Source organism: Lampetra planeri, chromosome 26 (genome assembly GCF_965212315.1).
Source record: "Lampetra planeri chromosome 26, kcLamPlan1.2.h2, whole genome shotgun sequence".
In the NCBI taxonomy this organism is placed as follows: Eukaryota; Metazoa; Chordata; class Hyperoartia; order Petromyzontiformes; family Petromyzontidae; genus Lampetra; species Lampetra planeri.
Genome location: NC_136132.1, coordinates 10,913,545 through 10,929,298, shown reverse-complemented (window position 1 = coordinate 10,929,298; position 15,754 = coordinate 10,913,545). Strand labels below are relative to the sequence as shown.

General features: G+C 55.7%; 1 protein-coding gene across 1 annotated transcript; it reads right to left on the bottom strand.

Moving 5' to 3' along the window:
* Positions 1-4,147: 4,147 nt before the first annotated feature.
* LOC144727740 (serine/threonine-protein kinase H1 homolog) lies at positions 4,148-13,781 on the bottom strand. The gene is made up of 2 exons (XM_078606798.1): positions 12,767-13,781; positions 4,148-6,257 (listed from the first exon to the last, which is right to left on the bottom strand). Exons 1-2 carry the CDS (start codon positions 13,763-13,765, stop codon positions 5,805-5,807), a joined length of 1,452 nt encoding a protein of 483 aa, XP_078462924.1. The 5' UTR covers positions 13,766-13,781; the 3' UTR covers positions 4,148-5,804.
* Between the last annotated feature and the right edge of the window lie 1,973 nt (positions 13,782-15,754).

Below are 15,754 nucleotides of genomic sequence, written 5' to 3'. Positions count from 1 at the left end.
TCTTGCATTGACTTTGTGCTGTTCGCCCTTTGGCGTTATCTGGCCTGGCGTTGGTGAGACTAGGCCATGAAGAAGCCTGTCTCTGGTGTAGGCCAATCAGTTTACAAGACAATGCGCGCATTGTCAGAGCACGTCTTTGTTTGCACGTGTTGCCACAAGTGCCGTGTGTGGTTAATGTAGCACTTGCTTCCTTGCAAACTGTATCTATGTAGGGTTGGCACATCTTAACACAACTCCTGTGTTATTCATTACTTTTTGACACTGGCCAAAAAAACAAAATGGCCCCGTAGATATTTGTGACCGAGTCCATTTGTGGTCCCAGGCAGTGCGGGGTGGCAGGGAGCTGAGCCACACGCGCGCCCAACCGAGTCGCCCGCACGAGGCTCACGATCAAAGCGGACTGCGACGGAATCACCGAGATCTTGATGATGATCTCAAGCCAATAGGAGTGAAGCGGGAGCCGTGTCACATCATCGCCCGATCGACGGATCGATTGGCAATTGATCGACACGGCGATTAACCCCCCCAAATTACGATCATGATTGACGCGATGTTTGTTTATTATGGGTCGACTGTGTAGAACCGATGCCAATTAATCTCGATCCACGGTGACCGCACGTGGGTAAAGCCGCGTTCACTTTCTTGCATATATATCGCGGGAAAATCTCTGATCGGTGATGTCGTCGGGTGCACGATTTTATCGCTCCATTGCAGCGTCAGTCGCGACTGCTCACCCCTACTCACCCAGGAGCAGGCGCGGTGAAGTATGGAGACACAGACACACACACACGTACACACACACGTACATACACACACACACGTACACACACACGCGTAGACACACACTACCCCCTCCCCCAGTACCTCCGATTTCCCCGCACCTCCGATTTGCACGGTTGGCTACGCACGGCGCGAAAGAAGTTCAACGTACACACACGCACGCATACATACGCATACGCACAGACATACGCATACTTACAGACATAGAGAGACAGACGCACATAGACAGATGAAACCATAACCACATACACCTAGATACACAGAAACAAGACAAAGATCCCCCGTATAGCCTCAAAAGACTGCTGGGGCATAAGTGTTGTTAGCGAGCACTTGTGAAGGCCGGCACGGCACACGAGGGGGTGGGTGGCCAACACCACGCCCGGCCGCCCTTGTCTCTCTCGTGGCGATGTTTACTACACACCGTACCAGGTACTCATTTGAGGCTGAGTCGATCTAGGGGGGGGGCCCAGGACCCGTTCAGATAATCGTCACCGGTGTTGGCCGTGAGCGGGAATCAAAGTCTGGTCGCCGGGTTCGTAGCGCAGCGTAGCGCTAACCGTTGCACCACCGCTCCCCACATTCAGCGACACGCCGCTAGTGTGTGCGTGTGAAATGATCGTGGTTGTAAAATGCGGACCAGGGTCGAGGTAGTGATCATCATCATCATCATCACGATCCATGGGCAGATAAAGCCCGTAGTAGGTGTCCACTGCACATGTCGTTATTTGTTGTTTCCACTTCCCTATGTTTTGTGCCAATCAACCCAAGTGGTGGCCACATCTCTCTGGCACCACTCTCTTATCGTGTCGTCGTCCTCGTCGAGACATTCTCTGTGACGTCTTCCTCTCTTTCCGGTCCATTCCCCTTTTTCCGAGCAACAACAACAACAGCACACTTTGAATGTCCCTGTTGTTGTCCATGCTCCTACATATGTGTTCAGACAGTGGCCAGTTTCCTTCTCACCGCTGCCTGAATCATCATCATCACCATCATCATCACCATCATCACCATCATCATCACCATCAGGTCGTCTTCTCCCACGTGCGACCTTTTGCTTGCTTCTACGTTTGGGTCACTCTTTGGGTTCAGCAGCAGCAGCAACAGCATCCTTCCGTGGCAATCCATTTCTCGTGCCAACATCCTATATCTGTCAGTCTTTTTTCAATTTTTAAATGCCCAACTCTCGCAGGCACACAGAGGTGCAACTGAACACGCTTGTTGTCAAGACGTCCCGTTTGGCCTCGTAGCCGATTGGAGGTAGGGATGGAGATGGGGGGGCAGCGGATCGGCGGCTACCGAATGCGTGAATCACTCGCGTGCTCCATCCGAGGGCCGCTGCAAACGCGACGCTCCGTCTCAGTGGAGCCGGCGAGTCCAGGGTGCTTCGGGGGGTAAAAACAACAAATGTGAACACTTCTGAGAATGTTTGCGAGGAAATGTGCTGCCTCCACGGCTCCGGGGACCAAACCGGAGAAGATTCCAGGCACGCGTTGACAACGACGGCGAACAAATGGGAGACCCTACGACCTTTTGAAGCTATTAACGTTACATTTGTTATCACGTCACAGTGTTGGTATCCGTTCTTTTTTTGCCATTAAAACGATAGTTCCATACAAGTCGTTAACATGTTTTGTTTGAAGCAACCCTGCATTATGTGGGGTCACGGCTGTGAATGACTGCCCTCGCCGCCCCGTACGCCCTCGTCAGTTCGTGCAGATTGAACCGTGCGGAGTGACCCGTGCAGATTGACCCGTGCGGATTGACCCGTGCAGATTGACCCGTGCAGATTGACCCGTGCAGATTGACCCGTGCGGATTGACCCGTGCAGATTGACCCGTGCAGATTGACCCGTGCGGATTGACCCGTGCAGATTGACCCGTGCAGATTGACCCGTGCAGATTGACCCGTGCAGATTGACCCGTGCGGAATGACCCGTGCGGAATGACCCGTGTAGATTGACCCGTGCAGATTGACCCGTGCAGAGTGACCCGTGCAGATTGACCCGTGCAGATTGACCCGTGCAGATTGACCCGTGCGGAATGACCCGTGCAGATTGACCCGTGCAGATTGACCCGTGCAGATTGACCCGTGCAGAGTGACCCGTGCAGAGTGACCCGTGCGGATTGACCCGTGCAGAGTGACCCGTGCAGATTGACCCGTGCGGATTGACCCGTGCAGAGTGACCCGTGCAGATTGACCCGTGCAGATTGACCCGTGCAGATTGACCCGTGCAGAGTGACCCGTGCAGAGTGACTCGTGCAGATTGACCCGTGCGGAGTGACCCGTGCAAATTGACCCGTGCAGATTGACCCGTGCGGATTGACCAGTGCAGAGTGACCCGTGCAGATTGACCCGTGCGGATTGACCCGTGCAGAGTGACCCGTGCAGATTGACCCGTGCAGATTGACCCGTGCAGATTGACCCGTGCAGAGTGACCCGTGCAGAGTGACTCGTGCAGATTGACCCGTGCGGAGTGACCCGTGCAGATTGACCCGTGCGGAATGGCAGGGGGCATAGACAGCCGTGGAGGCGTTTCGGACAATCCGCATTGCCCATTGGCGGCCGACAGTTGCCCGAGCTCCGCGGTCCTCTGTGTCTTAAGGTATTGTTGTACAATTTGACGCGCGGGGGAGGTAACCGGAGCCCCCCCCCCCCCCATCCGCCGTGCTCGACTGCATTCGCCTGGCGAGCCGGGGGTCTGGCTCCTCCCCAACTCTGCGGGCGATGCCACCCGCCCTGACTGCTGACACCTGTGAAACGCAAAGAGCTTAATAGCTCATCGGATTCCTCCTCTTTAAATACAGATTCTGATTCTGAGTTTTCGTCGCAGGAGGAGAGACGGTGAGGAGGCGTTTCAGTTCGGAGCGTCCCTCGTGCCAAGACACTCAGTGGCAGTGACACTCAGTGACACTCAGTGACACTCAGTGACACTCAGTGACACTCAGTGACACTCAGTGCTCGTGTGCGCCACACGCCGACGCGTTCCAGCTCGCCGTGAAACTCCTCCTGCACACGTGGGCACGCACTCTGCAAACCGTGAGTTAAAAAAACAAAACCATAAAACATCGTACTAAGCCATGATCTGTCCACTGCTGGATGAAGGTCCCCACCCCTCCGCACCCCTCCCCACCCCTCCGCACCCCAACGCCGTGTGGCCATCCCGCACGTGTCCTACGAGGCCGCCACGATCCATCCATCTCGTCTCTCCCGCGGGGCGTGAGCCGATTTCATCTCAAATAATCTCTCATCGTCGTCGTCGTCGTCACAACCGTCAGCCACCTCGCTCCCCCGCGTCATATTCCACTGGACATCTGTGGGGGAAGAAAGAGCTTCATGGCTCATCGGGTTCTTCCAGGCTAAATAAAGATTCTGTAAAGGGCGCTTTATTAATTCCGAAATAGAATAGAAAATTCGATCGGTTAAATCGCTTCCATCTCCGCCGTGCCTGGTCTCCCCCCCCCGCCATCTCTCGCGTCCCCATCCTTTGGCTGCGATTCCGTCACCAGTCTCGCCCATGGCCCATAGGGCCGCTTGTCAGCCCCCGCGATACGTCGTGGTGGCCAGGCCCCGCGCGCGTCGTTTTCCCGTCACAGTCCGTATCGAAAACAAAGAACGAGGCGCCGTTGATTGTTGCTGTTGTTGTTCATAAGCAACCCTCGAGAAATGAGGCTCTAACGCACACCTGGGGCTATTCGCGATAGCGACCCTGCAGACTGCGGATTCTGTTAACGTCATAAAGAAAAGCCACGCGCGTGTCACAGCGCAGCCACGCGCGCGCGTCGCGGTGTCGTGAGCCACCGTGACGGACTCGATCCGAAGTAGGGAACGTCGAAGCGGTACCAGCATCGGGGAGACAAAGGCGGTCGGGCGTGTGTGGTGCTGCCCCCGCTACACTGTGTCGTGTGCCGAGCGGCACCGGCCTTAATAGGCGCTCGCTGACACATTCGGTTGCAAATCGTCTACGCGGCTACACGAACCATCTGGTGCTGCTGCTGGCAGTGGTGCACAAACAACAACAACAACAACAACAACAAGACAACACGTTCGTCAACAACAACAACACTGTGTGCCGTTGCCTAAAAAGGAAACAAACATATACAAGAGGCGACGTTTCGGCCAATGAGCCTTCTTCGTAGCACATACATAGAGAGCCAGAGTGGACGATAAGAGTTGCAGACTGCACGTGTTTACACCAAGGGACCCCGATGAGAGTTACACTTTTGAAACATGGCCTCTCTCTGTACCTGCTATGTGAAGTAGGGCCATTGCCCGAAACGTCGTCTATATATATACACCGCACGGCTAGACGGTGGGTGACCGCGTGACCGCGTGCGTCCCTGGGTGTTGAGTCTGCATGCCGGCACTGCTCGACTCAATTGGTGCTGCTCGTGCTGCTGCTGCTGCTGCTGTTGCCACACGAGAACGTTGCTGCTGCTGCTGATGCTGCTGCTGCTGCTGTTGCCACACGAGAACGTTGCTGCTGCTGCTCATGTCGCTGTCGCTTCTGCTTCTAAGTGGTGCCAAATGCCCCCCTCTGCTGCAGCTGTAGCAGCCGCTGATGGTCTCGTTGGCTTTTGGTAATGTTGTTGTTGTTGCTGTTGCTGTTGTTATTGTTGCTGCTGTTGTTGGTATTGTTGGTGTTGTTGCTGCTGTTGTTGTTGTGATTGTTGGTGTTGTTGCTGCTGCTGTTGTTGTTGTGATTGTTGGTGTTGTTGCTGCTGTTGTTGTTGTTGCTGCTGCTGTTGTTGTTGCTGCTGTTGTTATTGTTGCTGTTGTTGCTGTTATTGTTGTTGCTATTGTTATTCTTGTTATTGTTGTTGCTGTTATTGTTGTTGGTGCTGTTGCTGTTATTGTTGTTGCTGCTGTTGTTGCTGTCATTGTTGTTGCTGTTATTGTTGTTGCTGCTGTTGTTGCTGTTATTGTTGTTATTGTTGCTGTTGCTGCCGCTGCTGCTTTTCCCGATGCTGTTGCCCGTCGCTACGAATGCCCGACGCCAGAGTGTCTTCCGGCAACGCTGCGTCCAATCAATATTGCTCCACCTCCTGCTGCTGCTGCACGTATCGCGAGTGGTGGTGTCGACCCATCATCACGACCCCTCCGCCGCCGCCCCGAGACCGCCCCGAGGCGGCGGACCGCGAGCTGTGAGCCCGCGAGCCGGCGGCGCGCCTCTGCGCGAGATTCTGCGAGATGGAGCGCTGCAGGTTGCGGTGGGACGACGCGGACGACGCGGACGACGCCGCTGGACGGCAGCCGACCGCGGGCGAGGGGTTGGCCGCGGCGGCGGTGGCGGTGGTGGTGGTGGACGCGGCGGCGTGACCGTCCGTGGCGGACGTCGAGGACGAGACGGAGGAGGGCGACACGGCGCAGGCCACCCACGGGTGACGCAGCGCCTGGGCGGCCGAGAGGCGCTCGGTCGGCTCCACCTTCAGCAAGCCGTCGACGAAGTCCTTGGCCACGTTGGAGACGCTGGGCCAAGGCTGCGGGTAGAGATGGGACAAGGGGTGTGTGTGTCTGTGTGTGTCTCTGTGTGTGTCTGTGTGTGTGTGTGCGCGCGTGTGTGTGTTGAACTTCTTTCGCACCGTACGTAGCCAACCGTGCTCATCGGTGGTGCCGGGGAAGGACAACAAACTGGACACTGGACAGGATTATAGAGACAAAGAGAAAGGTCCCTGCCCTTCGCCGAATAACATTTTTCATTTGTTGAAGCAAGTGCTGTTTTGGTCTATTTATATAAATATATAAATATATTTTTACATAAATATTAAATCGTTTCAATGTTTTTATGTTTGTATTTATATTTTTATTGATATAAATAAAACATATATATTTTAATTTATATATAAAAGTATGTAAATAAATGTACATATACTTATACAAATATTATATTTGTATTTATTTATACATATATATTAACACAAAAAGAGATTTCGCATAGGTTAGAACATCGCGTTTGCAGGGGTGTCCAGGGTGGCTATTGACACACACATTGCAAAGACATGTGTACACACACACCACAAACACAACACACCACACACAACACACAACACACACACCACACACACAACACACCATGAACACAACACACACACACCACACACACTCACACCACACACCACACACCACACACACCACACTACACACCACACACATAACACACACACACCACACACACCGCACACACACACCACACACACACCACACACACACCACACACACACCACACACACACCACACACATACACACACCACACACACACAGCACACACACATACACACACCACACACACACACCACACATACACACCACACATACACACCACACACACCAGATACACACACACCACACACACATACACACACCACACACACACACCACACACACCACACACCACACACACACCACACACACACACACCACACACACACACCACACATACACACCACACATACACACCACACACACCATACACACCACACACACACCATACACACACCACACACACCACACAAACACACCAGACACACCCCCACCACACACCACACACACCACACACACACACCACACACACACCACACACACACCACACACACACACCACACACACAACACACACACACCACACAGGAAAGGAGAGGGGGGTCGGGAGGAAGGAGTGGGGATGGAGGTGAGGGAAGGAGTGAGGATGGAGGTGAGGGAGGGAGGAGTGGGGATGGAGGTGAGGGAATAGGTGAAGGTGCAGAGAGGTACACAGGAGCAGTCTGGGGGGGTCGGAAGGAATTGTGCAAAGTGTGGTGCGGAGTAGGTGGAGGGTGTGTGGTGTGTGTGTGGTGTGTGTGTCGTGTGTGTGTGGTGTGTGTGTGGTGTGTGGTGTGTGTGTGGTGTGTGTGTCGTGTGTGTGTGTGGTGTGTGTGTGTGTGGTGTAAGGTGTGGTGTGTGTGTGTGGTGTATGTATGTGTGTGTGTGGTGTGTGTGGTGTGTGTGTGTCTGTGGAGTGGTGTGTGTGGTATGTGTGTGTGTGTGTGTGGTGTGTGTGTGTGTGATGTGTGCGTGACATCTTCTCCCGTTCGCACGCGACGACCGTGGGCGCGCGTGCCGGGGGTCAGAGCGCGTGGCACGCGATGTGTGGGGTGGGGTGGGGGGAGGTGGAAACGAGGAAGAAGGTGTGGGGGGGGGGGTGCACGTGTACAGGTGTCACTGTGTACAGGTGGGACTGTGTGACAGTGTGCAGGGGTGAGAGTGTACAGGTGTCACTGGGTGCAGGTGTGACTGCGTGCAGGGGTCACTGACAGTGTATAGGTGTACAGGTGTGACAGTGTACAGGTGTGACAGTGTACAGGTGTACAGGTGTGACAGTGTACAGGTGTGACAGTGTACAGGAGTGACCGTGTACAGGTGTGACAGTGTACAGGAGTGACTACAGGAGTGACCTGTACAGGTGTGACTGTGACTCATCGGCGGATTTAGAAACTTCACAAGGATGGAGGGGGGGGGGGGGTTGGGGGGGCGGGGGGCGCTCTCAAAATGCCAGGATGTATAATAAGTCCCGAGATCAGCAACCTTAAATAAACATGGGCTGTATATTCTCGCGTAACATCAATGGAACACCGATTTGTGGGGCAGGGGGGGTCTCTCTCAAGGGGGGTGATTGCCCCCCCCCAATCGCCCACCCTCTCCGCTCCTGCTCCGAGGTGGGGGGGGGGCTCGGGGGGGGGGCAGGCATGAAAGGGGAGGAGGGGGTCACTGCGACTTGTTCGCGTGACAGCGCCACACCTCGCGCGTCACGGCACCTGCCGCCTCTGACGTCACTGCCAGGTGAGACCAGGTGCCGCGGGGCCCGAGGGAGGGGGTGCGGGGGATGGAGGAATTTAAGGTGGGGGCGGGGGGGGGGGTGAGGGAGGGGGTGGAGGGGGGAGCTTTGATTTGCTGTTGAACTGGCGGGAGACAATCACATCATTTAAAAGTACAGTGGCTGCAGACAAAGATGAAGATCCTCCGTGTAGCCTTAACAGAGTGTCGGGGGTAAGTGCTGTTAGCGAGCACCTATGAAGGGTGGGTGGATGGCAAACACCACGCCCAGCCGCCTTTGTCTCCCCAGTGGCGACGTTTACACACCGCACCAGATACTCATTTGAGGCTGAGTCGACCTAGGTGAGGACTCAGGACCGGGAATCGAACTCGGGTCGACGGGTTCGTAGCGTAGTGCGCTAACCGCTACACATACACTCCCAGGACCTATACAAACACACACGTGCTCAGGGCTATTAATACTGTACAGATCAGAAGAGTTCGTACAGTGGTCCATCGCTGCTGACAGGGTAACTCTTCGTACGGCTGTTTAGAAAACTTGGGGTCATGATAAGACATACTTCAAAATGTATTTCTCATCAGGCTCCAAATGATGCGAACGAATAATTTACACCTAATTACGTAAACAAATTATGTATAAACAATGATGTAAACATACTCTTTGGTTCTTTCGGTAAAGTCACGTAGATGTTAAATGAAATAAATTATAACCTACGTGACTTTACCGAAAGAACCAAAGAGTATGGATCCCTGCAGTCACGAAAACTTCAAATCGAGAATGATGTAAACAGCTCTTGTCATCAACTCTCTGGCTTCTCGTTGTCTGTGCCATTGCCAAAAACGTTGTCCACTATATTAAATGTTATATTAATTTCAAGGCCACACACGGAAATTAAGTCTATTATTTGTGTATTTTACCAGGTGTGAGACCCCACTGAGCTTCGTAGATCGTTTCAGAAGCGACCTGGACATCACGAATGATCGCTCAACGAAGCGGTGGCTTATCATCGTCATCATCACGCGGAAATGTGTCGCAGCCAAATGAATCTAAACGCGTGATGTTCATTCTAAATGTGGCGGAGGGGGGGGGGGGCAAACACCGGAGGACCCGGAGTAACAGTCCACGCTCTCACTGGGAGAGAGAGAGAGACGCCGCGAACTCCAATATATAGCAGCTGTCAGGGTCGGGATCGGGATCGAACCCACGCCCTCCTGTACACCGGGCGAGGGAGATAACATTTCCTAGCCACCGCAGCGCCCCTGCATTTCCACCCCCCCTCACCCTTCTGACCCCCTGCCCCTCGAGCCCCAGCCCCCACCTCCAAACTAAATACCCCCCCCCTCTCTCTGCCCTCCTCCCCCCAAATAAATATCCCACCCCCCGGCGCTCACCACACACTCCAATAATTAAACAGGAAATTAATTAGCTGGTGACTTTGCGAGGAGGTGTTAATCCCTAGGGGGATAGGACGCTAGGACGCGGTGGTGATGGTGGTGATGGGGGGAGTGGAGGTCGCTCTAGACGCTAACATGAACGAGTCCAGTTCAACACCCGTCCCGGGACGCCTCGAGATCTTCGTGGGAGCAGTGCCACACCACGTGGCACGCACCGCATGCACGCCGCGGCGGTCACGGAGACTGATCGTCACTTCGCCGCGCTGGTCAGTCAGATATTACTCGCCACTGATGTTAGCCGTGGCCGGGAATCACGTTCAGGTCGCATGATTCATGGCGCAGTGTGCGAACCACTGTGGCCACCTCTCCCGAGCCTCCCGACTTGTGAAGGATAATCGCTTGATTCATCATATTTGCATGCCGAGCGTGGTGGATATGCGAGTCTGTGGCCCAGGGCTTTGGAAAGCAAGGGTTGGTGGATCACTCAGAGATTTGTAAAACTCTTCGCCTCGCTGCCGTGCAGGGTGACCAGAATATGGCCCTGGGTGGGCTTAGAGACCCATATAATCATCTAAGTCTATGGGTCTTAGTGTGAGTCTATGGGTCTCTCTGTTAGTCCATGGGTTTATCTGAGTCTGTGGGTCTCTGTGTTATTCTGTGGGTCTCTGTGTTAGTCTGTGGGTCTCAGTGTGAGTCTATGTGTCTCTATGCGAGTCTGTGGGTCTCTATGTGAGTCCGTGGGTCTCTTTGTTAATCTGTGGGTCTCTGTGTGAGTTTGTGGATCTCTATGTGAGTCTATGGGTCTCCATAGGCCCCCCTGTCCATGTTCAAATCCAGGCTAAAGACCCTTTCTCTTCTGCCTATGACTGCCTGGCTCTCCCCCTCCACAATACATCGGTCCACTGCTTCTGTACAGCGGCCTGATAGCCCCTCCCATTCAGACGCCATCGTCATCGTGATGATGATCATCATGAACTACGATTAATCCACTACTGGATGATGATACACATTGTATTGTGCTCCAATAAGGGGGCGAGGAGACAGGCGGGGGAAGGTGGGGAGGGAGGGAGCGAGGGGCAGATGGGCCGCAGGGACAGAAGGTCACGGAGGACGCATGTTGATGCGTGACCTTGCGGGCTGAAGAAGGGCAGAAGAGGGTTGGCTTGGGGACGATGTGGAGGAGTGTAGTTGGGGGGGGGTCGCTTGTCGCGGCCCGGGACCCCCAGGCAAGACGGGACTTGTTCCTGTCCCTCATTTAATTGGGAGCCACGCTCGCTGGAGCGACCCCGAAAGCAACATTCTCATCAAAGAGGAACTCATCCGCACCTCTCTCACGCTCCCCACCACCAGCACCACCAGCACCGCGACACCATGCGAACATGGGCCCATTACTCAGCAGGGTTCATAATGTTTGTGTCAGATCACTCAGCCGGCACCGCTGATGAGCTGGGTTTGAATCCGGGTTCCAGTCGTCCGTGATTTCAGGTGAAGCGAGATGATGGCCTCAGCCCGATAGCCAATGACTGCGTAAACTGAACGCGATGTTGAGAATTGCGTCCTTCGCTGTGGGTAAGGTGGGCCCTTGGACAGGGATCTCCGGAGTAGTTCTGCGATACATGCGTCCGCGGGCCGTTCTCTAACGCGGGTCAATTCGCGAGCTGCGACGATTAACATCATCACGGTGGCTCGGAGATGTTAACTACCTCGCCTGGTATACAGGAGGTCGTGGGTTCGATCTTGACCCTGACGCCTGCTGCTGTATATTTGGAGTTTGGATGTCTCTCTCTCATCATCATCACGGTGGCTCGGAGATGTTAACTACCTCGCCTGGTATACAGGAGGTCGTGGGTTCGATCCCAACCCTGACGACGCCTGCTGTATATTGAGTTTGCGTGTCTCTCCCTCCCCGTGGTCGCGTGGGTTTTCCTCCGGTTTTTTTTCACTCCACATTTAGAATCAACATCACGCGTTTAGAGTATCTGGCTGCTATACGTTTCTACATGATGATGAGCCACTTTGTGTACCGCATTCTCCTGGCGAGCCAGGGAATATACACATTACGTATACATCGATATATTTCCCTGAATCTATCGGACGCCACGGTGGCGAGATGTTAACTACCTCGCCTGGTGTCCAGGCGAGGTAGTTAACATCATAGGTTTGATCCTGACCCTGACGTCCGCTGCATATTTGGAGTTTGCGTGTCTCTCTCCCCGTGGTCGCGTGGATTTTTCTCCGGGTCTTCCGGTTTTCCCTGCACATTTAGAATCAACATCACCAAGCGTTTCGCGTCTTTGGCTTTCAACGTGACAAGCCACTTCGTTGAACTATCATCAGTGGGCAGGTCGCGTCTGAAAAAGAGCTACGTAGCTTAGTAGACCTTACCTGGTAAAATAGAAAATTGTTAAATTTGTTGTTCAACTCGTTGTGAAGGACACGCGGCCTGAGCACCCCCCCTCCTCCCCCCCGTCGCCGGGCAATATGAGGATGAACGGCCACGTGCCCGACTGCGTCCTCGCTCCTGTGATGTCATCTTGAAGAAGAGACGCGACGTGGTGCACCGCTCACCGCGAGCGCGCTGTTGTAACGAAATATTTGAAATCCGTGCGCGGCACAAGCCATTACTTTGCGGGTATAACTCCCGTCACTGTCCATCTCTCTCTCTCTTTTGTCTCCGGCCCCTGTCACCTGCCTCTCTATCCATCTCTCCGTTTATCTCTCACCTCTACCTGGCCGCAGCGTGCCACCACCCCACCCCCTCCGACCTCGCCTCCTCCGCTCTCACCTCGCCAATGTAGCTGTACTTGCCGCGCAAGATGGCCCTGAAGAGGCGGCTCTTCGTCTCCTCCTCGAAGGGCATGGTCCCGCTGAGCAGGATGTAAGAGATCACGCCGATGGCCCACATGTCCACCGCCTGCGTAAACGCGCCGCGCCGACTCAGCACCTCGGGGGGCGTGTACTCGGGCGTCCCGCACGCGGTCCGCACGGACGGCCCCAGCCCGTCCTCCTCGTGCCCTCGCCCCTGGCCCTGCCCGTGGCCCTGCCCCGCTCGCACGTTGCCCGCGAGGCCGAAGTCCGTGATGAAGAGGCGCGAGTCCGCGCCCGGGTGATAGTAGAGCAAGTTCTCGGGCCTGAGGTCGCGGTGGGCGATGCCCAGCGCGTGCAGGTAGCGCGCCCCCTCGAGCAGCATGGACAAGGCCCTCGCCGCGTCGCGCTCCGTGAAGGAGCCGCGCGCGAGGATGCGGTCGAAGAGCTCCCCGCCCGTGGCGAGCTCCATCACCAGGTAGGTGCGCGTCGGTGTCTCGAGCACCTCGATGAGTTGCACGACGTTTGGGTGCCGAACCCGGCGCAGCACCGCCAGCTCGCAGGCGCACGCCTCGCGGCCCTCCGTGGCCGACGTCTCCACGAGCTTGATGGCGTAGGGCTGCCTCGAGGAGCGGTGCTCGGCGCGCACCACGCTGCTGAAGCTGCCGCGGCCGATCAGCGCCTTGAGGTCGTACTTGGCGGTGACGCGCGCGTCGAATTTCGCGCGGAATTTGGCCACTTTGCGAGACGAGGGGTCGATGTACTCGCCGCCGATGTCGCCGCCGTCGCCGGCCGCCGCCACCGATGCCGCCGCCGCTTTGAGCAGACACGGGTCGTCGAACTGCTTGTCCTTGGAGCCCCCCTTGGTTCTGCCCTCCTTGCCGCGCTGCTTCTCGACGCCGCTCGTGGCCGTCTTCACGAAGTCCACGTGGCCTCCCTTGGGGCAGTCGGGAAGGATCTTGCTGTGAGCGCATCCCATAGCGGCGGGGGTGCCACTGCTGCCCCCCCCCCCTTCCCACCCCCCACGCACACCTCTACCCCCCCGCCCCCCCCTCTTCTCCTCCGCCTCCTGCACGGAGCACCCTTTCCGTTTTACGCAAGGAACGGCGCCCCGACCCCAGCTGGGGACGTCTCCCTGGCGGCCACTCGGCCACTCGGAGCGGGCGCTCTCGGGGTTTGCCCGCTGAGAAGGCTTCGCTGTGCTCGGAGCTGCTCGCCGGCGAGACCCATGGCGTGCGAAGTGGGGTGGGGGGGGGGTCTCGTCTCGGCTTCCTCCTCGCAGACCCCTCTCGACTCCCGCCCCCTGCCGCAGCAGCCGCCGCCTCCAGACACGCTCCACGCGACGACTCGTCTCCCTGTCGCGCGCGCGAGTGCGCGTGTCTCTCGCTCACCACGGCTGTCTCTGCGTGCGTCTCTCTATCCCTGTGTGTGCGTCTGTGTGTGCGTTTGTCTCTGTGTGTGTGTCTCTCTCTCCCTCGCCACTGCTTTTTGTGTGTGTCTCTGTGTGTGCGTGTCTGTGTCTCTCTCCCTCCCTCGCCACTGTTTCCCTGTCTCTTGTGTGTGAGTGTCTCTCTCGCTCGCTGTCTGTGTCTCCCAAGATCGGAGGAGGGGATTTAAGGCGAGGAATCCCCGGTGGGAAGCCGCCACGCTCGCCTGCCCCCCCCCGCCTTCCCCCCCCCCGCCTCTCACGTGCCTGCCCCCCCCCAACCCCTATCGTGTCGCGACCGTGCCGCATGTAAACACAATCCCTGGCGCGTACCTGGTGCGACGTTGGTTGCGTGACGGAATGCGCGCACGGTCACGCAAAGAACGCGCCGGCCGGAGAGGGGAGGGGCAAGAGGGCGAGGGAGGCGGGGCTCAGAACAATACAACAACTCCTAAGGGGAGGGGCGAGTTGCATCACCGTAGGCGCTGTCTTTGTAATCATCACGACCGTCGTTGTGATCAACATCGTAATGATCATCGTCATCATGGATCCCCCACCCACCATTGGTTCTCTTTTCGTTTTTTACGATCAGAGGAAACAAGAAGATGCTTGGTGTAGTCGGCACTTTGCTTCGTTCATCATTTAGTTTTTTTATGCTTTGCTTTATTTAAACCTCTCCCCCCCTCCCCCCCCCCCTTTTTAAATGAAATATTCCACAATATATTTCACTCTCTGCTCTCCTTACCCATTCCCTCTCTACCCCCCCCCCTCTCTCTACCCCCTCTCTCTACCCCCCCCCCTCTCTCTCTACCCCCTCTCTCTACCCCCCCCCCCTCTCTCTACCCCCTCCCTCCCTACTCCATGTCTATCGTCTTCATTGATCTTGCCGCACCTCCCCGTTCTTCCACGTTGCTCTAGAAACTCAACCCTCACCACAATCCCCACCCCTCACCCGCTCGACCGCAGCTCACCACAATCCCCATTCCCCGGCTGGCTCGCCAGGGGAAAGGCAGCCCAGCAACGCGTGGACTAATCTCCATCTGTTTCCATCTGTAAAGGATGGAGTGGTCGCCCCCCTCGCTCCGCGTGGTTTTTCTCCGCGCGCTCCGGGTTCTTCCCACGTGTATAATACTACTACTAATAAGCGCAACTCATCCAATGGCTGAGCACAACATTACAAACACAATACAGAACCCTCCTGAACGTGAGTCCTTGCGCTCAGTGTGGCTTTCCTGGATAGATAAATAAAGACCGATTGTATATTATTAATTTGTAACGGACACGCCTTTCGTTGATTGAAAGAATGAGAGGCCAGGGGAAACCAAAGGCACTCGGGAAGGTTAACCAGAACCGACGCGACCAACAATTGCCCAAGTTCTGTGATCCTACATTGGGGATGGTCGGCCAACTCCACAAGATGAGTCTTGAATCTCAGTGAGGCTTTGCGAGGTACATGCGGTTTGTTGCTGCAGAACACCGCGCTATTGAAAAATCGCGTTATAACGAAACAATACATAATCTAGGGCCAGAGCACAGTCCGCG